Source organism: Diachasma alloeum, unplaced genomic scaffold (assembly GCF_001412515.2).
Source record: "Diachasma alloeum isolate Michigan unplaced genomic scaffold, Dall2.0 Dall_scaffold_00308, whole genome shotgun sequence".
In the NCBI taxonomy this organism is placed as follows: domain Eukaryota; kingdom Metazoa; phylum Arthropoda; class Insecta; order Hymenoptera; family Braconidae; genus Diachasma; species Diachasma alloeum.
The window spans coordinates 1,505,425-1,532,957 of NW_021680447.1; the positions used below are offsets into that span (position 1 = coordinate 1,505,425).

Genomic DNA, 27,533 nt, shown 5'->3' on the forward strand with positions numbered 1-27,533 from the left:
TATATATATATGACATGAAAAAAAAATTTACCACGGAAGAATTTGAAATTATGTCACTGAAGAATTTGAAAATGCCGCGTGTTTTTTTTTGTGAATAACTTCGTGTCACATATTGACCAATCAGAATTAAGGATTAGCGGTCAGGCAGTTTCGAGATATTTCGATATAAAACAACTGAACGGAAAAGATACGTAATTTTTATTGAATATTTCTCTCCGAGCATGAAATTTCATTTTTTTCAACACCGAAGAACAATCTCTTTGATCAGATGCCCCGCGGAGCAATATTTACTTTCATTTTTTACAAGTCTCATAATCAACGATAAAATTCATAATTGAGTAGTAAAGCCATGGAATTATCGCATACCCCGTGTCATTATTTTTCGCATGAAGTTGCCTGCTCGACATAAATGGGCTCTCTAAATGACATTTAGTTTGAGATCCCTCATTATATACCTATGGATCTATCTATCTTATCTTATAAAGAGATCAGTGCATCTTTAACGGAAAATTAACATCTGGCATTAATATTTTTCACTGCACTCAGAGAAAAAACTGAATTCCATTAACAAAAATTAGACCGGCAGAATTCAATTTATTTAGCACGTAAGAATTGAATTTTTTATTCATTCGTGCGACCGCCTATTCCGTCGTGAGAATTGGAATTTTCTGAAATATGCACGCGAAAATTGCGTCACAAAAATTAACGACTTCAAACTACGTCCTTTTCCTGACGAATTCCGATAAAGAACGTGTGAGGCATTTGCAGCAGCTCAAGCGCCTTTTGTCTAATTCACGGGCTTTGAAAAGTGTTCCTGTCAACACGTGACTACTCAACCGTATCTGCCGATTAATTTCCAATTGAAGTCAATGGATTATTTGATAATGTCGTAAACAGGTGCGAATGACTAGTAGTTTACGTCATGGAAAGCCGCGTGGAACTGTTGTTTTGCGAAGTTTTATCGGACTATCGGTTGATAATGATCGAGACCTGATAGGATCTATTGAGATGTGCATGGAAAGTTTAGGAAGAAAAATATGGGGTGTGGGGTAAAACAAAACGACAAAATGTTTTTGTTTTCAGGAACATGTCATTGATGTTCAGAGATCATTTCTAATTAGAATTCTCGTGTTTATGCCCCTTAAAATTCTGTAATTTTACTGAATTTTCAGTGAAACCTGAAATTTCTCTATTTTTTTCCCCTAAATCGCATTCAGTGTCAATGTCCTGAAAATTGATAGTCAACTGTCCATGAAATTTCACTTTTTTTTACCAGTGTAGGCATAATTTACGTTTTGCTAAACCGAAATTACGTTTTGCTAAACGTAAAATATGCTTTGTTTAGGCGTAATTTACGTTTCTATTTTGACCGTAAAATACGCTTTTTTAAGGCCTAAATTCCGATTTTCATGACGGAAAAATGCCACCAGACATCATATTGACGTTAAGCGCAATTATCAAAACGTAATTTACGTTTAGCAAAACGTAATTTACGTTTAGGTTTTTCTGTGTGTGATGAATCATATAAAATCTATCGAATTGTCAGGCACGCGGAGCACGCCTTCGATCTCCTTTTTTCCACCCTCCCCTACTTCTAAAAAAAGTTTGTTTTTCTCACTGCAGTATTACCAAAGACCATCGCTGATGACTCTCACTGTCCATCTCAGAAACAAGACCTGAGTTCATGCAACTCAGTGCAAGAAAGATCAAGACGAAGCTATTATGAACATCACGTGCTCTAAATATAGACGAAAGTAACAGCACTCCGTCCCGTCACGTGTCTCCAATTTGAAGTTGTGATTATACCACTTGGGCGTCAGAGTGAAAGTAAATTACAGCGATGAGAGGTGCCATATCCGATTCCATATCTATACAGCAGTTTGATAGATGCGTTTCAGTTGCGAATGCACTTGTGCTAACCTCGGAATCACCGTGACCCAGACCGACCCACATTAAATTTCGTTCTACTTCGCCGTCTGGATGCTCTCGCGCTACTAACTATTCACAGAGAAAAAAAGTTTTGACATTCAGGAACATGTCACAGTATTGAAAATTTTTGTCTGAAATTTCCGGTACACTTTTTGGAAATTTTTATCGAATTTAATTACTACCGAAATTTCGCGGAATTGCGTCATTGAAATTTCAGAATTTCGTAGAAAAATCAAAGAGAATTATAAATTTCAGTTCTATTTTTCCCTGAGAATGAATAGAAACCCAGAAAATTCTAGTAAATGTATTTTTGAATTCTCAGGACAGAAAAAATCATGAAATTTCAGATTTTACTGAAAATTAAATGTAATTTGGCGCTGAATATTCATATTAGAGTGGAAATTTGAATAAATTAAGAAATTCTCGTCTTTATGCTGCTTAAAATTCTAGAAGTTTATTGAATATTTAGTGAAACCTGAAATTTCAATATTTTTTTCCCCTAAATCGCATTCAGTGTCACTGTTATGAAAATTAGTAGTCAACTGTCCATGAAATTTCATTTTTATTTTCAACAGTGCACTGGTTTCCAGAGACATGTTCCTGATTTTCAGAAAGTCATCCCCAATTATTAGGAATTCGCGATTCTGAAATTCAATGATTCAGTGACATTAGCACCAATTTCCTGTAAAAGCACTAATTTTTATGAATATCATCATTAATTTTCAAAGTACTATCACTGATGTTCAGGAACTCATCTCTAATTTTCAGGGATCTATCATCAAATTTCAATCATAAAAATCACTGATGATCAGGGTCATTCTGCTCAGTGTCCAGCGTCGCCAATAATTCGAAATAGATGTCTGAAACTTGGAGACATATCTAGGAGAATCAGAATTTTTCTTTCTCTGTCTCTATCACTGGCTATTTGGTGAGAGATTTATATAAATCAGAGATGGGTTCCCGAAAATTAGTGACAATGTCACCAGAAATTAGTAATAATGACACTAAAAATTGGTGACAAAATCACAGAATTTCGGAATTTTGCACTCGTTGACTTCCAAAATTGCGAATTCCCAATAGCTGGGGTTAGATCCTTGAAAATCAGTGAAAATGAAAACTTTTCTTTCTGTTTTTTACGTACATCTTTCAATGGAATGAATATGTCACTAATATATTTTCTGAAGAATTGAGCAGTCCAACGTCTTGAATTTACGAAGGGAAGTGATTCATCATCTTAGAAATTGTTTCCTCATTCCGGGATATTTAAGTACTTAAATTTCATCTTTATAAAACATCTTGAAACCTCAATTTTGAACACCGTCAAAACGCATTAGTTGATTTACTATGTCCAAAATTATATGTTGGAGAAACATAAACCTTAAAAATTTTATGATGTGGTTTAATACACAAAAATTATTCAGTTCGTTGATTTATTATACATTCAACTATAATTTTTCACGCAAAAATGAAGTTATTATTTTTAGTTTCTTCGTTGCGACGGGTTTAGTACCTCTTCAAGGGTAAAATTATGGGTATAAAGGTGGGAGAATAATTGATTCCGCATTAATTGTGACGATTATTTTTACTCTCAGAGTCTCGACCCGTAAAATCATTGCGTCTGCGTTATTTTGTGTAGCCCACACTGTTTTACAGCGGTAATTATTTGATAATTTTTTATTGTACTCCATTGTCTATAGCAACGGAGAATGTTTTGCGAACGATTCTTTTGGCCGAGATTCTGAGAGAAAAATAATCTTCCGAATAATGTTTGAGCCTCGAAATTATTCGGGTATTTCCCTCAAGGTTCCCGACACCTGAGTTCTTCGTTTGTTTGCAACAAACCTGTCAGAAAATACCCAATAATTTTAACGCTCTCGTGGTATTATAAATAAACAATTGCTAAATGATCTCAAAATTATGAAAATAAAACCTCTAATTATTTCATGTTATATGCTGATAAAAAATATACAAATATTTCAAGACAGACCCTTTTTATTAATCATTTCTTTGGGAAAATTTACATGATTTTTTCTCCTTGAAATACTGAACGTGGAAATTTTCTAAATATATTACACTGTTGAAAATTTTCGTAAATAAAAATTTTCAACAGGTGACATTTCCATTGAAATTTTGGGAAGTCTCTTCTTTGAAAAATTATAATTGGATTAGAAGATTAATGGAAAGTATGAAGATTAATGAAAAATTTGTGAAAAATTACGAAAAATCCGGTGAGTATATTTGAGACTTTTCAATAAAGTCATGAAGAATAATCCATAATAAAAATTATCCCAGATATATCGGTGAAAATTAGCTGAAAATACCATAGCATACATGTACAATTTCATTTTATACGTGAATTTGGAAGCGAAAAACTTATGTTTGGCAGAAATATCCATATTTAATAGAGAATTCAAGTCAGTTCTGAAATTTCTATCTTATTCCTATTTAAAACTATCTGAGTTTGCTTGAATTTCAGATGAAACTTGAAATTTCATAAGATTTGGCTTCCCAAATCGAATTCAAAGTCACTCTTCTTCATGAAATTGCAATTTTTTTTTCAACTGTGCAGAGATAACTAGTTCATTACCATTTTTTTGAGGAATGGTTTATCGTCGCGTATTGCGAAACATTCACCAGTTCAATTTTTTTTCTGTCATCAATACTGTTTATGACGATATCACTGCATTGCTGAATAATTAATGATGAGGAAAGCGCAGAGTGAATGATAATAAGTGAACTCGTCGCTGGAAACTGCAATATTAACTGAAGACGCAGAGCCAACGAATCTTATTCACTTCCGACGAGCTTTATAGTTGTCACCTCGACCGAAATTTGTGGAAATGAAGTCATTTGGATGAGTGTCGTGTGTTCTAAACCCTCTACAAACGATCTCCCATTCTGACATTGAGAAACGAGAATCAATTTTGCAAAATTATGTTTTCGAATTTGAAAAAGATTTTCTTTGCTGAAAATTCATTTGCGGTAAAATTGATTGATAAATCAAGCTATATATTATTAAACTGTGTAAACGCGCCCTGAGTATTAGAAGATAACTATTAAAGAATGCTTGTTATATTTGGCAGAAGGAATAAAAATATTCTAAAAGGGAAATTCTAAAAAAAATATTCCATTTCAGAAAATTCACAGTACTAAAAGTGGCATTTTGACTAGAATAGTTGTGTTTCTGTAAAATTTCACGAAAATTACGCAGAGAAAAATGAATATCATGGAATCCTCAGTTATTCTTCATTCTATACTGTTCAGTGAATTTTCAAGTGTGCTGAGTAGGGAAAGGCAGCTATTGCCGGTCAATGGGTAATTCCGGTCAGACTTATTTTTCGAAAATGAATCATTCTTCTGTGAAGGAGACAATCTGATGATGTTCAGACGTCTGTTCTCATCTATAGACAATTTTTGTTGTATATTTTTCAGGGTTTAATCACTGAGAAAAAGATTTTTTATTTTCAGGAATAGGTCATTTTTTAAAACATATCTCTTATTTCCAGAAGCATATCACGAATTTTGAGAAATCTATCACCAATTGTTAGCGATACTGAACATAACTAAAATAAACCTGATTATCAGTGATTTTCATTACTGAAATTTCAGTAATAGATTCAGTAATAGATTCGTCAAAACTACACGGAGAGAAAAGTTAAATTTACCTAGAAAATCGTGGCAAATTTTACTGTACGAAATCATGGAGTGAAATATAATTAAATGAAAATATACATGTTTGTGGAGGATATTTACGATTTGTTCGGTAAAAAAAACATCTACAGATGCAAAAATTATCCTTTTGTACAGTAAAATTTTCCAAACCGGTAGAGTATTTTTTTTCTTGCGCCCATCTGAAGGTCCTGAGGACGAATGGAAGTGAAATTTTACCGAACGCGTTCGATAAAAAATCATTCTCTGTTATAGAAAAAAATATAGGGAAGGATTTATTATTCATAACTCAGAAACAAATTGATCAATTGAGCTCAGTTTAGGCTCGTCACAAAGGGAAAGAATTGTTCTTTGTTTTGAAAGAAAAATTTTTTAAATTTTATCAACATTTCAACCCCTTATTAACATTTTAAAAAAAGTCAAAAGTGTCCGTTTTACCCCAACCTCCTCGCAGGGGTGAGCAGTCATTCACATTCACTGGTATAAGTTTTGATGGAATGCAGGGTAAATTTTACAGTTTCGGCACAAATTACCGTCACGTTCAGTAAATCTTCCCGGGCCAACGGAGAAAAATTCACTATTAGTCTCGCACTTTTTCCCCGACACAGAATGTAAAACTACTGAAAATCGAATTCGCTCCACGATTACTTGACTTGTTCGGTAATTTTTCTCCAACTTTATTCTTCGTGTAGAAATCAGTGGCATTTGCCTGAAAATAAGTGATACACGATGTTTTGTTGTTTCGATGTTGTGAAGTTGAATGCAATTTCAAATGAAAGCGGCCACTAAATTTCTCATTCATCTTGAAAATTCAAGAAAATTGGGTTTTTCAGTGTCGAATACATCTGAAAATCGAGATTCACTTGAAATTTCAAGAGTAATTTTCTAACAGTGTAATGTCACTGAAAATCATTGACAAAATCCCTGAACTTCTGAATTTCACACTCATTGAATTTCACAATCGCCAATCCTCAATATGCCCCTGAAAACCACAACTTTTTTCTCTCTGTGATCACCGAAATGTATTTTTGTTCCTCCATTTCTCCCGAATTGTTCTCAAATAAAATAAATCCGCTGAAAAATGTGTCCCCAACTGCGAACATATATTCCTGCCAAAAATCCCTTTATCTCCCACAAATTAGTGTAAGAATAAAAGTGCAAGTAGGTGTCGACGAAAACAAAAATATTTTTGTTTTTCCCGAGCGTGTCGGACCACGTGTGCAAAGGGGTGCAAACCCGATGCTAGTGAATCGTTGGCATTTCGAAAAAGCATAACGGGAGGCAGGTCTGCAGTAGTCAGCCTGTAGTGGAGGGCTTTCTACATATAGAAGGAGCGTGCGCGTTCCAAAGCAATTCAGTCTCTTCCCAACCACGCGAAGACTCAAAGCCTTCAGGCAATGTTATTAACTTCCACGAGATTAAATTAATTTTTCATTTCACTCTCCAGTGATTCGGTCACTAAATAAACCAGTAAAAATTAGTAATCGAGTGTTGAATCTCTTTGTTTATAAAAAAAAATATAATAATAAGTGAAAGTAATTTCGGTTAATTATTGTTGGTGAGTGTTTGAGTGCAATAATTTTTCTTTCATGAATTATCACGTGGAATGCTGATTATTAATCGAGTTAAATTTTTCTTATCAGAAAAACTGTTTTTTCATTCTCTGGAATTTCGTCAATTCAGCGATTAAAATCAGTATCCCCTATCGCAAATAAATCGATTCTTGGCATGATAATTCGATAATTATCAGTGTGAGCTACCACAGATTGCATCTGTTATCAATGGCAATGGAATAGATATCAAGAGATCAATATGAACTTTGTAAATTTCTGATACTCAGAGTAACGAGAGTGACAACGATCTTCCGATTGTCGTTTCAGATACACCGTGACGAGTCCTGTCTCACTGACATCATGGAGCAGAGTAATATATCGATTGTGACGTCCAATGGCATCACTGAGACTGCCAACGGAAAAGCTAAGACAACTATCAGTCTGCCCTCGGCTGCCAGACTCAGCAATGCTGCCAAGATCAAGGCTCCTTGTGAGTAAAACGATGAGAATTATTATTTTGGAATTCAGTAATGGGGCAGGATATTTCGGTAAATAAGTCGGGAATGAGTGGCTCCAGGAGAAAATGTCAAAAAAACTATTCTTTTGCGGTAAAATGTAATTTCTTCTAGAGTATTCCATTTTTTTGCAGAAATTCTAGTAAAAACTAAATAATCTTCGTAAAGATGACAATACTTTTGGTAAAAATTACAAGTAAATTAGATAAAATGTAAGACACGAAGGGATCTTTGGCGATTATAATAAGTGAATAGATTACACAATTTTTTTTCAATTTTTCAATGGAGAGAGCAGACTTTAGGAATATGAATGATGGGAATACAAATATCACTATTGCAATTGAAAATTGCCCACCACAAACCCACCTTTTGTTTTTGTTCTGTTAATCTATTTTTGTATTTTCGGAAAAATTACTACGAATTATCAATTGTAATGTTTACTTATTTCTCTAACGACTGATATTAGAATATGTAAAACAATAATTTTCGTTGCAAAATACTGAAATAATTATAAATCAATGAGACAATTTAATTCGTCTCATTAAAATAAATAGAAAAAATATTGGAAAATTCTGTGGTCTTTCAAACAATTTTCGAACAGATTCGCAAATAATATTCGTGCGAAGTAGTTGAAAGTCCGCCGTAATTTCGACCCAAATGGGAAAGAGAAAAACCGGGTAGAATCGGGCAAAGTTTATTTATCTCCTTCGATCCTGGAATACTAATCCCCGCGATTCGTTGTGAATTGAAATAAGTAGGTCCTCACGGTCAAAGACCTCCTCACCAAAACAAATATCCTGTTTATATTTTTCCAAAGCAATTTTCGGAATAGAAAGTCTCGTTTTGTCTCCCCTCTTCTGCGTCAGCACCACTGCGCGGCGCACTGCATACACTTAATGATGCCGGAGACTATAAATGAGTTGGATTGTAATTAAATCGTAATTAAACAGTGCTTGTGATGATATGACACGTTGGATGGGTTGAGTATGATTGTGGGTACTATCAGAGGTGGTCGTGAGACTCAAGGTCGCATTGGAAATTTTTTTCATACTTCGGTGGAGGGGGATGCGGGAACTGTTGTGGGTTGGACGCCCCTCTGGGCCGGTCCAGGCGGCTGGTATTGATCTGCTGGATGCTGAACTTGGACACGTGGGATATTACGTGATGTGCAAATATGAAGATAACCATTTCGATATTGATGGGGAATAAAACTGTGCGAATTACTGCTACGAAAAATTGTAAATTTCATGGACAATAAACAGTAGACAATTATCAGAAATATTTTTTTCAAGAATTAAGGTGAAAATAGATCGCAAGAAAGAGATTTTTCATGCTAACGTAGCATAAGCTTCGTTTAAGGAGTAACAGGAGGCCACTGTCTTGTCAAAATATTCAAATAAATTTGTTGCACAAAGTTATTAATATTTCTTTAACCTAAAGCAAATTGATTTTCATCAGCATTTCTTGGAGATTAATGTACTTCGATTTGTAAAAATATTCATAACTTCGGACGGGAAATTTGTTCAAAAATTTAGAAAATTATCGGCATTCTGTTAATCTATAAATGAGTTTGAATAAGCTTGAATTTTAGCATGGCCAAAAAATCCGAATTTTTCAGCAACAGGAAGAAAAGAATCGTTACCGGAGACTTGTTCCCCGAAAATTCGTTCCCGGAAAATCCGGGAGCGATTTCCGGGGAGCAATTTTCTGTCATTCTGAATTTGTTTAAACATGTTTAACAAATGGACGTTGTTCAATTAAATATTGACCTGAGTTCAAAGATCCTTGTATTTGCTGATATAATGTCTGCGACTTCGGAGTTTCATGTTTATTTGTATTTATTAATTTTTTCAATCAAGTTTTTCTTCTTTTTCTTACCGTTTTTATGGAGAACATTGTTTCGGGGATCAAGTATCCCGGAACCGTATATCAGGTATTTTTCTTTTAAGTCACAGAACCTAATTTTTCGCTAGCGAACAATGGGGTTTTCGAGTTGTTGGAGAAAAGGTACAGGACAGATCAATTTTACTGGATTTTTCTTGTAATTTTTGGTCGTTTTTTCTCCGGAAATAATTTCTATTATCTTTCTTTCATCACATTGTGAATTTTCAGTGATGGAATGACTTGGAAATTCCGGGGATCTATAACTTGGAATAAATGTCTAAGAAGCTTGCCGGTAATTTCAGCCAAGATTTAAAATCCGTGTCATAATTGGTAGAATTGAAATTGCAAATTGAAAATGCCAAAAAAGCTTATGTAGGTGTCGAAATAAACATTCCAGGCACTTGTTTTCGTGTAAATTGACAACAAATTATTCAAACGATGCATTTCACGTTGTGTAGTTCCGCTCATAAAACAAAAATTAATCAATCATCTTTTATGTCTCTTCTGAGGTATTGACGAGAAATTTCCAATCATAAAATTTTCAATTTCGTCAGTATAAATCCAGTGATGACTTCACATTTTTTTGCTTCAATTGTTTTTTAAATTTCTTTTTCTAATATATAATACCAGGCTCACGGGTGAGTGTGATAAAAAAACAAAGAACATTTGAATCGTGAAATTTGCAAATCTCTGCAAATTAAATCAAATCATGGATTTATCACCATATCACGTGTTATTTTTATTGATTTTTTTACCATTGCTAATTTTCAACACTAAGTCACTTTATCCATAATACATTAGGTTTTTAGACCGCTTCTGTGATACGAATGAATTTCTTTCAATTTAAATGGGGGCTTAATTCCACAGTTCCTTATATTATATTTAACCAAAATTTTACGCCCATTGTTATTACGTTTGTGGATTAATTTTACAATGCAACAATGGCTTCGCAATTTTCTCAATCCACGTATGAAGAATTTCTAATACTACAGTATCTTGCGCGCTCCTCGCGTTATAAATATACCCGTTGGGCCTTATACCTAGTTTTTTACCATAAATAATACATGCATTCGTCGTGAATGCATGAGAAATGCAAGAAAGCATTGTATAGCCCTGTTGTTGTAATGGGTAAATTATTGAAATTAGCTAAATTCATTGGCGGGAGTCATATGTGGGTATTTATAACTATAGTTATGGCTATAGTAATACCTATGAATAAAGTGAAATTATAGCCGAATACATCGGTGATAGAAAACGTTACCTGAATTAAAAAAAAAATTCTCATGATGATTTTTTTCAATTCTTGTAATTTAGATTAGAGAAGCAAATAATTTATCTCATATGGTAACAAACACTAGTCCATCCTTTGTTATAGTTTGTAAATCAATGTTATGATGCAAAAATGACTCATCAATTGTTCCCTAATGATCCTAAATTTCTCGTCATAAAATTATCATAACAAAATAAGGAAAAATTCCACTTTCTGCTGCCACTCACATTCTAGGGAATAAGGAATTCCCGAAAGGATCTCACTACTTTGATTATCCAATGTAGACAAAGGCCTACACGTCATTAAATTGTCCTATCTGAGGCCACTTCAAAAAGAAAGTACATTACTCTTGAATTTTCTCCTTTCTTTCCCAAGAGTGACTTTCGTGTAATTCGCGAAGGTGTTGGAAACTTCTCAAGGGTGTAATTGCCATTGGGTAATAATATAACAATGAAAAAAAATGAGAAATTAGGAATTAACTGCAGAGGTTGGTGCCCTGGAACAAATGGACTTTAGAGTCGTGAAGAATGTGGGGCTTTATCCACTGGCCCAGTAGGAAAGGTAATTCGTTGGATTTAATGAGCGTGCAGACTCGTATTATCGGGTGGAACTACTTTTACCAGATATTGTCTCAGTTCAACTGGACAAGTCCATTCATAACTCTTAACTGGGGGAGGGGGGAATTATGAATTTTTTATGCCATTGTTCACGAGTGATGAGATATAAAGTGAAGAACCCATTTATGGGACACTTGAGGAGATTTAGGTAATTTGGTCATTGTGTTTTTATTGAAAGTCTTTTCAAATAAAGTCCTTTGTTTAATATTTTTCTATCCAATATTTTTTTTGCAACTGAAATGTTTTAGTTGTATGAACTAGATAATTCGTTAATTCCAAGTAAATCATTGCTGAGAATCAGATAAACAACTTATTTGATCCGAAATAATTCACTTGTAGTTCAAAGGACCACATTTTTGGTTATATTTAACAAATTATTCATTTGATGTTAATAAAGTTCGACTTAGAGTTTGAATGAAAGCTCCATTATGAGCTAAAAAAATTATGATCGTAATTTTAGCTAAGAAAATACCTCAAGGGGGGATACATTTGGCTCAAGAAATTAGGTTTGTGATATCAGGTCGTTTTTTCCTCCATTTTGTCATCAATTTTAGATAAAAAAATTGAAACTAGTCTTCGGTTGGGATCAAGGGACAACTCGGCGAAATAATACGATAAATTAATGAATGTTGTTATATTATTTCACCAAAATTTCCCTTGATCCCAACAAAACATTTATGAACATGGCGATGAATAGAATAGTTATAAGATTGTATCGAATCAGATGAAAAACAATGAAAGATCCCGAAATGACAAATATCCCATTTACAAGATCCATTTATTATGAAACAGTTGACTCATGAAAAGATTTTTGACATTTTTTTCAAGTACGAGTGGTGCACATTTAATTGAGAAAAAAATATAATGTAAAATGTTGAAAAAAATGACATTTCACTGGAAATACAATAGAATCAAACATTTTTGAGCAGCAGCAGCAGAATTCTCTAATTTACTCGAAGTTTCCTTCAAAACTTGAGTGATCATCACCAAATTACACAGAATTGTCAATTAATTACTAATTCAATAATATATTTAGCCAAATTTTCCTGATTTCATCAATTTTCATGGAATAATGCAACAAAAATTTACAATTCCCACTGATTTCGTCATCACATTGTGAATTTCAGTGGGACTGGATTGATAAAAATTTCTAAAAAGTGTATCGGGAATTTCAGTCAAAACAGTGTCGGTAGCACTGAATGCTACCGACACAAATTGCAAGATCGCAGAATTGTTTCGAGTCGATGCCCATTGCATTCCGGTGGAATTGCTAAGTGCTTCACAGCAAAAACGAATGTCTGAATTTCACACACCTCTTGTAGACATTTTTCAGAGACTAAAAAACGTCTGAATAAAATGAAATTGTGTCTGAATTTCAGACAAACCCGTGCCCAAACATTTTAAATTATGTTTGAAATTCAGGCAAATTTTCATTTTGTTCAGACGTTTTTTAGTGTTTGAAAAATGTCTACAAAGGTGTGTGAAATTCAAACATTGGTTTTTGCTGTGTTTGAGTGCAAAAGTCTGAATAGTCGGAGTGACCTCCGCTGTTGACGCACAAGCCAGGATGTTGATGATCGATCGATACCGGTCGATACAAACTTGAGCATTCGAATGACGTTTTATAATTATTACAGTGTTATGACGGTTCATTGTGGAAATTAATCAAGTGCAGGTGCTCAAACTGTTGTCTCAGCACTTGCACTCAATTCAAATAATTCACTATAATTTTTTTTAAACATTGAACGACAATTGCTAATTCAGTAGAATTGATATTTCAGTAATTTTCATTTAAAAAATGAAAGAAATTGAAATTGGAAGAATTAATCAATGTGAAGGTATCAATTGATGAGTAATGAATTTATTGTTTGGAATAATAATTCTAATAAATTAATCAGAATAATGTTCTCCCCATAATTAAAGGATGATTACAAAGTGTTCTGAATTCCTCGTAAAAATCTGCACGCAAATACCTAGCGGGAAAAATATACATGAGAGGTAGTCTAAACGGGCAATAACCAGCCCATGAACTTGACCCACTGTCACACTTGTAACCTTCTACGCCAGTCACGTGCGAAACCATCATTCAGGCCATTTCAGTAAAAACGCGGAAGCGCTCGGAGTTCATTCGGGATAAATTATTTCAAGCAAGAATTTAGCGAACGCTTTACCCTCAGTATTTTTTTTAACTGTCAGCCCGAGGGGCTGGCAGAAATTTTTCGGAGGACCGTTACCTGTGCTTATTTGAACCATTCCGTGTTTATATGCGAAGGAGATGAATTCACTTCTGGTTGAAATGTATTCGCAATTCGAGGGAGATGTTCCTTGTAAGGGTCACGAGGATTCATTTGGGTTGGGAATCATTCTGAATAGATCATTGTGATCTTGACGGAAGAACTGAGAGGCTGGAGTGGTGCAATTCTTGCATGTGGGAAGAGTACGTTCATTAGTGGAGGAAAACTAGATTTCAGAAACTCATTTTTCCAAACTTGATGGTTTTGGTTTATTTTATTATGGAAGGCCTGATAAATCGGGTCCAGTGACATAAAATAATTTTTTGTTAATATTAAAGAGTATTTTTAGTTAAAATAAAGGGTATTTTATTCAACAAATTGAAAGAAGTATTAAATGGAAGTTGTGGAAGACAGTTTTTTATCGTTCAAATAAAGTGAATTGTGTTAAAAATGAGATGATTGTATTTCAAAAATAATATTTGCGCTTTGGAATAGTTGGGCTTTTCTTCAATCAAAAATAATCAATAAATTGCAGAAGAGAGTTCTTATCCATTCAAATAAAATTGATTGTGGAGTTTGAGTATGATTATGGGGTTTGAAACAGTACATTACGTAACTAGTGCGGAAAGCAGGCGGTTACTCACTCGGGCGGCTGCTGTCCGCACGTGTTGCGTATACTATTTTATATGATAAGTGCGTGATGAAGTTTGGGGGTGGAGGGGGGGTGTGGGGGCGGAGCCCCCCACGAGAAAAGGGGGTCCAGGGGGCGAAGCCCCCGGTGGGGGGGGGGGCGAAGCCGCGGACCTCGCCTTCGGCTCGGCCTGTAAACTTCACATTCGTCGAAAACGAAATTTGTGCCCTTGTACTCTAATATACTATAATCAATCAATTACTGAGTTCAGAAGATTGACGATTATTTGGCTAATCGAAAATCCTTTTTATGAAATTTAGAATTATTTACTCAAAAGTAAATTGACAATTTCGATTACCAATTATTTTATTATTTTCCAAATTTCAATGAAGATGAGTAAACCTTAATTATTGTAGAGTGCAGTTTCTCTCAATATTAATAATCTAATGATTGACGCCGATCCCTGATATGAGTTCAATTCGTTAAATGATACTTTAATCGCCTGATGACTTGATGTACCATTATTTATATATAATAATTAATTTTTTCCTCAAAGAAACATATTTTTTTGCTTGCCGTAAAATGTTTTTAATGTAGAAATTTAGAATTTATTAACATTTGTATCAAATAAAGTGTTTACTTCATATCATTGAAACATTTTCATTGAAATCTACCAATGAGTTTACTAAATTTCAATAAAAACATTTGTGAAATGAATAAAAAATGTGGAACACGGAATTTCAGTTGATTTAAACACGTAATTTCACCGCATTTAACGTCACTCGAAGTTATGTAGCGTTTCAATCACGACAATAGCAAAGTTATTACGAAGGAGTTTCAGGAATTCTTCGGTAACAGTCATTGTCTACCGGATTTGATAATAACTTCATGTCTCAGAGTGATTTCTGGGAATTTGTTGCAAATTGGAATACTGAAACCTGTTGTAAACAAAGATAACGCATAATCACGGTATAATCAAGTGGTAAAACGTGAAGATGAGAAACGATCGAACGATAGTTCAGTCAGTTATTTTCTGTCTGATCTGATGTTCTTGGAATTGCATAATGCGGAAAAGTGGAAGATTTCGTTGCATGTGTCGTCAACCATATTTTCCTGCTTGCCTATTTTCCTTAATTTTTTTCCCGACTGTTTTCGAATGTCGGTTGAGAGAGATGCCTCTGTTATTGGCTGAGCAAATAGCGACTGTCGGTATGGCGCCTGTTATCGACTGGCATTCGAACAATCCGGGCTTTTGTTGATTGCAGATAATGATTCTAGATATTGTCGCACTGTTAAAAAAAAATTGGCTTAACTTTCCGGAAACATTAAATAAAAAAAAAACTTTCCAGAAAGAGACCTTGAAATCGATTTAAGTTTCTCTGAAAATTTAAGTAGCGTCTCATTTTTTTTTAGCGGCAAGAAGGCGCAAATTCCACAATTTACATGAATCTTTCAGTGAAAATGAATTTTCAGGGTGCTCCTTTAAAATTCTTGGAACTCCTGAAATTTTTAAAGGAGTTCCCTGAAAATTCTGAGAAATATAGAATTCGAGGAGTGATTTCTCTGAATTTTCGTGATTTTTAATTATTTCTCCCGGAATAATTGAACTGAAATTTACAGTTCCCAGAATTTCCCAAATTTACAGTTCATGGATTCCTCCATGAAATTATCAATTTTCAAATCACTGGAATTTCAAGTTTCTCTGAAAATTCTGGTAAAGTCCGATTTTTTTTGTAACAGGAAGACGAAATTCATGACCGACCTGAATTCGATCTGAAATTTCATGTAAAAATTGTTGGAATTTCAAGAATTTTTGAAGGAATTTCCGGAAGATTCTGAGCAATCTAGAATTCAAAGAAAGATTTCTCTGAATTTCCTTGATTTTTCATTAATTTCCCCGGAATAATTAAACTGAAATTTAAAAAAATCTAAATCTAAAAAAATGTTTATATATTTATGACCGTATTATGGCCAAAGAATCAATTTAGTAAAAAAAATCTCATGATGATTCCCTCTAAACGAAATAAAAAATAATTGAAATGGAAATTTAATAAGTGGATTCGAGATTTTCTAATCAACTTTCAACACAAATCGCAATTCAAAGTGAAATTTTGAGTAAACACTCACGATTCACGAGTATCCTTGGCAAATGTGCATTCTGATTATCCTCATTCGAATAAAATTCTCTCACATTAACAATCACAGTAGAATAGCTTGGGAGGGGGGCGGGGGATCACATACACTGGTTGCTCTTGCTATTCCTCTAATGAGTTCTCGAAACTTTCATCGTAATTACGATGAGAGTCACCTGCACGAGTTTATTTCATTTCTCATTAAAGCGGGATAATTATCGCGAGATGAGTAAGGTGGACATGACGGTGGACTTTCGTTTTCGAGATTTCGTGTGTGAATTCCATTCATTTATAATTTGCTATTGCGAGTGTGCGAGGTGATTTTAACTTTATCATAATTTTCACATCGAGGCGTTGATGTTCTTGATAAAATTGCGCATTAATCTATAATGTTATCCACGAATTTGGAAAAAAATCTAAGTTATGATACGGAACTATTTTTTCTTTTGGATTTAGTTTGAAGGGAAGAGATATCTTGTAAAATATTGAACGAGCTTTTTCGTAGAAAACTAAATTTTCCGAAAAACGAAAGACTATTATTTATTTTTTTACGAAAAACCATTATTCACTGAATAATCTTAAAATTTATGAGCGCTTTGACACTGTTGGAAAGAAATTGTTACGGATGGATAGAATTGATTGCTTTTTTGGTTAAAAAGACAAATAAAATTGGAAGTTTCAGCTAAAATCCAAGTAAATTCGAAAATTTGCAACCAGAAATAAAACCAAAATTTCATGACTTACTTGAATTTTCAATTGAACTAATTTTTAGTTGATGAACAATTCAAGAACATTTATGAAAATTGTTCAAAAACCTCTCTCGTTCCAAGATAGTCACAAAATGCTCAATTCAATTCATAAAGTCCACTTTTATAAATTATGAAATGATCTCGTGAGTGACTAAATTCAGAATGTCCATTGATATTTATCCCCGAAATCCGCCATCAGCGATACAATTATATTTCAAATAATAAAATAGGAAAAATCCTCTGAAAAAATCCTAAAGGTTCCCTGAATTTCTTTCTCCTTCTGTTCACGAGAATTAGAGCAACGACCCACCAGAAAAGGTAATTGCTTTCGCGACAGTTTCATTTGCCAGGGGCTAGATTCAGACGTAGAAAGCACCGAGTTGAATTTCCTCATTATGCTCTTGATGAATGAATGAATCCGAGTGAAACCTAAAATTGAATCGACCTCATTTCATATGCAGAAAATACTTTTTTCTGTACACGGAGAGAAAAGTTGGATAAAAATTACCGAGAAAACCGTGGCAAATTTTACTGTACGAAAGGTAATCGTGGCGTGAAATGTAATTCAATGAAAAAATACATGTTTGTATTATGCTAGAGGATATTTTACGATTCATTCGATAAAAAAAAAACGACTATGGATGCAAAAATTATCCTCTCGTACAGTAAAGTTTCCCAGACCAGAAGGGTATTTGTTTTGCACCCATCTGAAGGTCATGGGGATGAATGGAACCGAAATTTTACCGAACGCGTTCGGTAAAAAATAATTCTTCGTTGGAGAAAAGTTAGATGTAGTATTTGAGCAATCATTCGGGTTCACTGGGATAATTTCTGATGGAATGCAGCGTAAACTTTACAGTTTCGCCACAAATTACCCTCACGTTCAGTAAATTTTCTCGGGTCAACGGAGAAAAATTGACTATTTTCCCTGACATGCACTGTTAAATTTTTGTTAAACTTTTTGATGGTGATGTTAAATTTTTTTGGCTGAAATTTCCGGTGTACTTTTTGGAAATTTTTATCACATTATTGTTCCACTGACATTTCAAGGAATTTCGTCATTGAAAATTCAGAATTTTATGGTAGAATCAATGAAAACTATAAATGTCAGTGCTATTAATCCACAAAAATTGATAAAAATACGGAAAATTCAGATAAATATATTATTGAATTCTTAATAAATTGAGAATTCAGCGTAATTTGGTACTGAATATTCATATTGTCATTGAAAATTCCAGTAAGTTGTCAAATTTCATTGAATTCAGTGAAATCAGAAAGTTCATCATTCTTTTCTCCCTAAAACGATTTCAATGCCACTCTTCTAAAAATTATGAGTCAGTTGTTCATGAAATTTCAATAGTTTTCTAACAGTGTGGAGTGAAAAAGTACTGAAAATCGAGTTCGCTCCACGATTACGTGACTCTTTCCGTAAATTTTTAGCATTTAAAACTTTTGATTTATTCTGATAAAAAAAGGCGTTAGAAGAATACAAATAAATATGTTCGCAAAATTATTCTGCGATGCCGAAAATACTTGTGATGGAGATTAATGCACCAATTGATTGCATATTTTGGATTTTCATTCGAGTATAATTCCATTTAATCGGATCCCATTGCGCAACATAACATTCATGGTTTTATGGTAATCCACCGTTGACCCTGGTGTTACCACTCTGCAATCTAATTCCATTGTCATTGTACGAATGTTTCACGCATGTAGGTCATTCGCTTTTGGGATTTAATGGATGTTGGAGGGTTCAAAGACCCGTGGAAATACGAAACTCCGATAAATTTGAGTCCGGAGAATTTCAACAAATGTTTTGTGATTTACCCACTCATTGTAATCAAATGTTGAGTGAAGTGGTAACAGGAGATAAATCAGGGTGTTTATTCGGTGCTGATAATTCTCGATATAAAATGTTTTGCAGTTTATAAAATTACATTATATTAATCCAATAAAATTTTTCATCTCCAATTTTTATTCTTTGCTATTTTTTTATATATTCTATCAAAATGTGAGGATAGAAATTGAATTGATGGGTATTCTTTCATTATTTGAAAAAATTTATCAATTTTAAAACTTTCCGGAGACATTGAAAAATCGAAATTTTTACTTTCTTGCGAATCGATCATCATCCCAAGAAACAGTATCAATACTCTCCTTATTATTTATCATAAATATCTCTTCATTTGAAAATGAGAAAAACTGTTCCCACAATTTGTATACTACAATGGGAATGGAATCCAATAAATTTAATTTAATCTAACCGCAAAGAAAAATTGGAAAGAAAACAATAAAATAAATTAGTATAATATAATATAATCTCCCGTTCGCTAGTTCACCCTAAAAATGATAATTTAGGATTTTCTCAAAATCATTAAATTTCAGAATTGTGCACTCACTGAATTTTACAATCGGGAATAAATTCCTGAAAATCGATTACATGTTCCTGAAAATCAGTGACATGTCTCTGAAAATCAAAACTGTTTTTCCTTGGAAATTATCTAATAATATAATAAAATATAATAATAAGATATTTCTAATAATCAACGAATGTGCATTTGAAGTAGTAAAAAATGAATTAGAAAAATTCATAAAATCTCTTTGTGGTTATAAACACCAACCACTTCCACAGATTTCCCCCAGAATAATCGCCCTGTCACTTTTCCCACTAATTTTCTCTTCCCACTGCACCATTGAAGTAGAAGAAAATTAAATTTACTGAAGTCAGAATGAATACCAATCACTTCAAGTGGTTTTCCACTTTTCAAGGCACAAACTTTAAACAGGATTTATCTATTCAATGCACAGAAGCATTCGGATTTAAACTCACTGGAGTTACGAGTCTGTTGTGGTTTGTTTTCAGGGTTGAAAGACCTCTTCCAGGAGGAGTCCTCGAGGTGGGATACCTTCAAGTGTGGATTAGCCGAGTTTATTGGCACTGGTCTCCTCGTATTTCTGGGATGCATGGGTTGCGTCGGAAGTTTGGGTAATGCACCCGCTCTTCTCCAAATATCCTTTGTATTCGGCTTGGCTGTTATGCTTATCATCCAGGTGAGTTATTTTATTTCATACAGATGAATTTCTGCAGTAGTAAAAGCGGTGCCTGTACCGCCAAGCGAGTGATACCGCTCATTCACTTATCTCCACAACTATACCGTGAGAAAAGTTGGATAAAAATGATCTATAAAATCGCGTAAATTTTAGTATACGGCGAGGTAATCGTGTAGTGAAATCCCAACTCAATAGAAACATATTTGTTTGGAGGATATGTTACGATTCGTTCGGTAAAAAAAATACATCTTGTATAGAATAATTTCCCGACATCGGCATAATGATAAATTTTAAATAAAGTAAAATTTTGAAATTGTTAATTGGTTAATATAACTCAACAATTTTTGAACGATTAAATTAATTATCAATTAATTTTCAAATATTCAAATTCTGAATTATGTCATGTATTTTGTAAATGACTTCGGAAGATTGATGATTATTTGGTTAATCCAAAATCCTTTTATGAAATTTAGAATTATTTACTGAATAATTAAGGCAATTGATAATTCCAGCTTGTCAATTATTTTCTTATTTCTTAATTTTTAGTGAATATGAGTAAACCTTAGATATTTTAAGTTGCAAATTTTTTTAAGATTTATAATCTAATGATTGATGCCGACCCCTGAAAATTAATGACATCGGTCCCTGAAAATCACTTCTCTTGTGTATATAGACTGTTTCATTCAAAGTTAGAATTTTGAATGCGAAAAACATAATTATTCATTAGCTGGAATACACATACATCGTTTATCCTACGTAAATTTTTTAAAATCATTTTTTATGGACAAAATGATCAATTCACCAGTTTTCTAGCTCAAGCAAATTGTTTCGTAATACTAATTAAAGAACTATGTGACGAATGAACGATTTCAGGTATAGGAGGAAGTGAGGAAGAATGGTCTGTCTCTAATCGACTATATCTACTAGCCAAAAATCAGTGGAAATTCCACTCGGCTGGTCTTAAATTTTTGACGATTGAGAGACAATCTCATTCGCTGAACTTCCCCTCAATATGAATATGTGCACGTTTAATAAAAAAATTAATTATTTTGAAAATCGCACTCGAAGAATGAGGTTCAAGGAATTTCTCCAGAAAACGTTTATGTCAAGAATTAAATTTCCTGCTTGAAAACTTCGACGTTTTCCTCTAAATCTACTAATTTTATAATAATTCACCGCATAATTGATAAAAAATTTCTGCGGAGAAATCGCTTCTCTCCTTTACCTTCTCGCCATAATCACCATATGATTTTATAATTATAATAATTTGTATTTTTAAACATTTCCGTGGGAAAAAAATAATAATCCTGCAGAATTTGCTTCGCCACTCAGATAATGGAAATAATTTTGTTCATTAATTTCACTATAGAGTATCGGTCACATCAGCGGTGCCCACATAAACCCAGCGATAACCGTTGGTTCGGTTGTCCTTGGCAAGAAATCTCTCACAGCAGCTTCCGTGTACTTCTTCGCTCAGTGTCTGGGCGCCATCGCGGGTTATGGAATGCTGAAGGTCAGTGCATAGCAAAAATAGTAATTACACCCTCCTAAATCAACCGAAATTACCCAATAATCACACTCGAACAGGATAATTCAGTAGAAAAGTGGTGGAACGAGGGGAGTCAAGTAACCAGAGCATGAGTTTCTCATGAATATCCAGAAAGGGAAATTTTCACGAGATTATGAATATTTTATGCATTATGAATATTTTTTACGATTTACGATTATGTATATTTTTTTAAATTGCACTTTGCAATAAAAAAGGGTTCTCACACCAATTTTGTGATTTTATCTGTAAAAAACTATTGATAACAATTTTATTCCACCACTTCACTCCCAAATTTAATACATTATGAGCAGATCGACGCCAAATCGGTTGAGTAAAAAAATCGATGCTGGGGATTTTTGTCTCAAGTTTTCTCTGAAAAGATGGCGATTAGATAAAAATTCAAAAAGAAGAAAAATTGAAAAATAGTGATAATTGATGGGGTTATGACTTTTGAAAATATGACTAATTTTGTCCAAACGAATTTTTTTGTCAAATTGGCCTAATTTCCCAAACTATCCAACCGTCCTTTGGCACACTCAAAGAACATAAAAATCCCGTGAAAATGAGACAGTCAGACATAGCATTATCTTCAGTTTGACGGGATTTATGCGAGAAACCGTTTTCTTTCAATCGTTAATTATTAAAAAGCTAATTTTTTAAAAAGCTGAAATTTCTACCAACAATTGTCAATAAAATGAACGAAATTTTGGCGCCAAATAGAGTTTGTCTTTCGCCGCGGTTCGGCGGTTATGTTGTTCAGAATAAGTATTTAAAATGACCGAAAATCGCTATTATTCATGCAATTGTCCTCCAAATGAGTGAATATTCAATTGAATATTAACAAAAATAAAAATATTATATTATTTGCTAATAAACAATAATATATACAATAACAACAATAATATATTATTTGCAATTAACAAATATTGTATTATTTGCTATTAAATAATATAATATTTAATAGCAAATGGTGGATGTCAGATAATAGGATTTTTTTTGTCAGAGTATACAGTAAAAATACTGAAAATCGAGTTCGCTCCACGATTACTTTCTTCATTTCATCAAAGTCATGAGAAATTCACGTAAAAACCCCAATAGCCTCATGTTATTTCTTCCCAAACAAATGAAATTAATTGTTATCTTCAGGTAATTACACCTCAGACGCTCCTCCACGCTGGGGATCCCTCTAAAATCGACAGTTTCTGCATCACCGATCTCCACGAGAGCATATCAGTGATTCAAGGTCTCCTCGGAGAAATAATGGCGACCGCAATTCTAATGTTCATGACCTGTGCGATTTGGGACGCGCGCAACGAGAGGAATACAGACTCGGTTGCCATCAAGTTTGGTTTGACTGTGGCTGTTCTCTGTATGGCTGTGGCACCTTATACGGGATGCAGCATGAACCCAGCGAGATCACTGGGGCCTGCGATATGGAATAACAACTGGAGTCATCACTGGATCTACTGGTTTGGACCGCTCGGAGGATCGCTCGTTGCTTCCGTTCTCTACAGGTCTATTTTTTCGCTGAGACCTGAGGGCTCGGGCAGGTCGGGAGAGCAACAGAAGGCTGAGGTAATTTTTGGGAAATTTGTTTTATGCGCGTGCTGTCATGTTATGTCTTGTAATGTCATGTTGTTTTTAATGGATATGATTGTGAATTGTTCTTACATTCGTAAGGAACGCGATTTTTCAATTACCAAAATTAGTTTGAAAGAGATTTCCTAATTAATAACTGAATTAAATTACAACAATTAATTTAATTTTAATAAGAGATTTCGCGGGTATTTTGGTAAAGTAAAACTAATTTATTTTCTATTGAATTTGTTCTTTTGTGTGGATTAGAAGTTATAGGACGAAAGATGCTTTTCTTATTAGACAATTTTATAAATCATAGAAAAGGTTTGTCGAATTTTTTTTATGGGAAAACGGAATGACAATTATTAATTTTCATCTATAAAACTCCTTTGCCGACACGGTCATTGAACTGTTAAAACAGCGGGGTAGTTTTGTAAATAAAAAATAATAATTGCCCGGGGAAAATACAATTCTAAAAGTTCATATATGCAAGGGTTCCGGTTCCCCTTAAAGGTTGTTAATACTCAAGATAATTTAGTGTTTTGTAAAATGTAAAATATTTAAAAATGTCTGAAATCTCTTCTCATTTTTTGTCTAAATCCACCAGTTTTGGAGATATTTGGAAATTAATCTGTATCATATCATTTTGGTTTACATTTATACACTTCTTAGAATTTTTTATTGACTGACAGTTTCACTGTAATTTATCAGGAGTTTTATCATTAAAGATTCATAATTTCAGATCAATTAAATTATTCCATGAGAATTCAAAAAATCAGGAAAATGAAGGTAAATCTCGTTTTGAATCTCCAATTGAAAATTTAGTTCAATTTGATCCTGAATATTCATGTCTTCAATGAAAATTCAAGTAAGATTAAGAATTCTCGCCTTCCTGTAGAATTTCGTTGAATTTCTAGTGAACTTTTGAATTTCCGATTTTTTAATTTTTCCACTAAAATCGAATTCAATGCCCTTCGCCTGAAAAATATGACTGCTGTCTTCCTATCGTATCTACTTCAATTTCCGAGAAAGGCAATTATTATTTTGCCTCAATTAAATAAATTCCATAAATAATCAATTAATTTGTTCATTCATGTCTTTCAGATTTGATTTCCTTCACTTTGGACTACAGTACTGTAATTCCTAGGGGTAAAAAAATTGCCTGCAGTGGTTTCAGATCAAGGGAAACCAAAGGATGGAATCGCAAAAGTGAACTAATGAGTGACATCCATACGACGACGAGGAAATGAAAGTGAGAAGTTAACCAGCACCTCCGCCGGGCTTTCGACGAACTTTCCTCAGATATTAATTGGGACTTTTCTGAGATTTAAATTCGTTACCGATGAATGGTACATTTCAAAGGCCCGCGTTATAGTTGCCACTCATTGTCAGAGTGAATATTTTTATACGAAAAGAACTCAAATTGAGAAGTGATATAAAATTAGAAAATTACCTACTCATATATTGCGTTATATTAGGAGAACAAAAATTGACGTTTAAGTTTACGGAAAATTGTCAAGAGGAGATGAGTTCAACACGTCAGAGAGAATTGTTTGTAGAGCATGAAATCCTACAAAAATAACTTACGAAAAATTTCAATACTCGCAAAATATTAAGTTTGTTTGGTGAACAAAAAGTTTTCGTTAATTATCATTTCATTCATCAGTGATATTTCCATCGCAGGGACATATCATCTGATTGATCGATAAAAACTGATAAATATTTCTGATTATACCGTAAATTATGAAATTCACGATGGGATATTTATAGACATCTATTCAATCAATAAGAAGATCCGAAATAACAAATATTTGTGTCACTTCCATTACTGATTAACCCAATAATCCACAACTTTTTGTTGCGATGAATGATGGAATTATTATTACTCGATAACGAGGTAAAATACATCGATGAAAAATGGATACTATGACGCTATTGGTATAAAAAAAGTAAACAGAATGTGATGAAACTTGTTTTGTAGATTTCAAATATTCGATAAAAAAATTTTATGACACTAGTGAAAAAAAGGGCACTTCTTTGCACGCTCCGCGGGCAAAGAACCGTCGGTTTATCATCAGTATTATGAAACATCATACGATACCTATGAAAAATAGTATATTTCGATACGAGTGTGAAGTTGGCCGCACGAGGTGGAGCCAAGGGCGGCCAAATTTACCCCTTTTCACTTTTTTTAATACTTTTTTTCACTTCTATCGTAATATACTATTTTAACCCTCTACGTATACACCTCTTGGGCACTTGTTCTATGGATACACTGGGGTGATTTATCACCCCGCGCTATTGCTACATTCACACTTTTATGATATCCTCTACTGAAGAGATTCATATCCATAGGATTAGAATGTATGCAGTTCAATTCCACGAAAAAATAATTTAAACACTGAGAGAAATGTCGAAAATTGGAATACAGTGCATTTAGATACGAGTGTGTAAAAGTGTTTTTTGACCCATGAGAGGTGAGTAGCACTTGCCGAATTTTTCCCACGAGTGTCGAATCCTATTTTTCACGCGAAGCGTGCATAAAATTTCACTTTACGGACGAGTGATGAAAAATTCTATTTTTAAAACGCTTCATAGTTTTTTTTTTAATTGAACTCATCAACAAAAATCGAATGGTGTTTTCACGTAGAGACCCCATGCTCGAGATTGAAGAATAAACAATATTGATTTCTCAATGGAATGAAGTAACGTTAATGCAAAAACCACAAACATTTGACACGAAAATTTTTGCCTCAATTTACACGTGACGCAGAACTGAGGTTTCTGCTGAGCCAATAGTACTCAGAAACCTCTAAACATAATTACTATTTGACAATCAAGAAAATCCAGTGGGGTGATGAGTGACCCCAGTGTATCCGTAGATACTTAATGACTGTCGTTCTTTAAACCATCATTTATCTCAAAAACGAGTGACTTCAGGACGAAATGTCAGAAGGTTTTCTTCTAGTTTATTAAATTTCCTACAAGAAATGTCTTCTGACGAATTTTTCTAAACCACTTCGTGTCAAAGATGCTTTCAAAGTGCTGAATTCGATGGGTAAACAGAAGCATTTTGTATACTCATCAATTAACTCAGAAATCAGTGAGAGAATAAAATGTAGAGGAGACTTTTACAGAAACTGAAATTGTCTCCAAAGTGATCTCTAAAATAATGTTGAACTCACCTTCTCCGAGCGTTTTAATTCAAAGCGAAATTTAAAAAAAATTAAGGCGAATTTTTATCAAGTGTTATTGTATTTTAGAGTGCTCCATAAAACAATGATTATTCAAATTTATCGTCAAGTTTCGTAAAACCTGTTTTACGTTTTAATGGAACTTGTTGTAACGAAATAACCACCAGTGATGCGCATTTGAGGGAATTAGCTTCAACCGACTTTGGCCAGAGATTACAGGGGATGAGTTGAAGTTTTAATTGTTCTCACCCGAACTATAAATTTTCAAGCGTCGGTGTACAGACCGGTATTACTTTGCTCGCGACCATCGAAAACTTTAAATTATACACTATATTATATTATACATATCACCCTTCAGTAAAGTTGATACTGTCTTCGTCATCGTCCTTTGGTTCATGCTGGGCTGGATTGAGATTTTGTATTATTATTTTTACTGATTACAGATGTAATTATCATTCAATGTTCAAATATATTTAATACGAATTTTAATTAATTTTCACTGAGTTGAGTTTATTATTCATCCGTCACCTGTCCTCATGCTCTTTTTAATTGTTATTCTATTAGTTACGAGCGTAGATAAGGGGAATAAATCACTTCCTTGGTCGAGTTTCTATTGATAATTATTGTAATTAACAGTTAATGGCCCTTGGTAAGTGATCTATAGGCAATAGTGAAGAGATAAAACGGGTTAAAAATATCCAAATGCTGGAGAATTTTCAATCAATCAAATTCGTCAGCGGAATGGTGTCACAATTTTTTTTTTCAATCAAACGTTAGCCCATCAATAAATAATGGAAATAATTTCGACTTCCGGAAATCTTGTTTTTAGAATTCTGAATATCAACACAGTTTTTTGATTGGAAAAGAATGATTTTTATACATTTTTCATTACAAAACTCAACTTCAGAAATTGGAACTTGTTAGTTATTTCATAAATGATTCTCGAGAAGTCCATTTCCAACTTTTTTTTCAGAT

The 27,533-nt window shown here is 33.6% G+C and overlaps 1 protein-coding gene across 1 annotated transcript; it reads left to right on the forward strand.

Moving 5' to 3' along the window:
• Positions 1 to 6,927: 6,927 nt before the first annotated feature.
• Positions 6,928 to 27,051, forward strand: LOC107039845 (aquaporin). Its single transcript, XM_015259684.1, has 6 exons — positions 6,928 to 7,156; positions 7,479 to 7,641; positions 20,050 to 20,237; positions 21,607 to 21,750; positions 22,933 to 23,361; positions 24,469 to 27,051. Exons 2-6 carry the CDS (start codon positions 7,512 to 7,514, stop codon positions 24,472 to 24,474), a joined length of 897 nt encoding a protein of 298 aa, XP_015115170.1. The 5' UTR covers positions 6,928 to 7,156; positions 7,479 to 7,511; the 3' UTR covers positions 24,475 to 27,051.
• Positions 27,052 to 27,533: the final 482 nt, after the last annotated feature.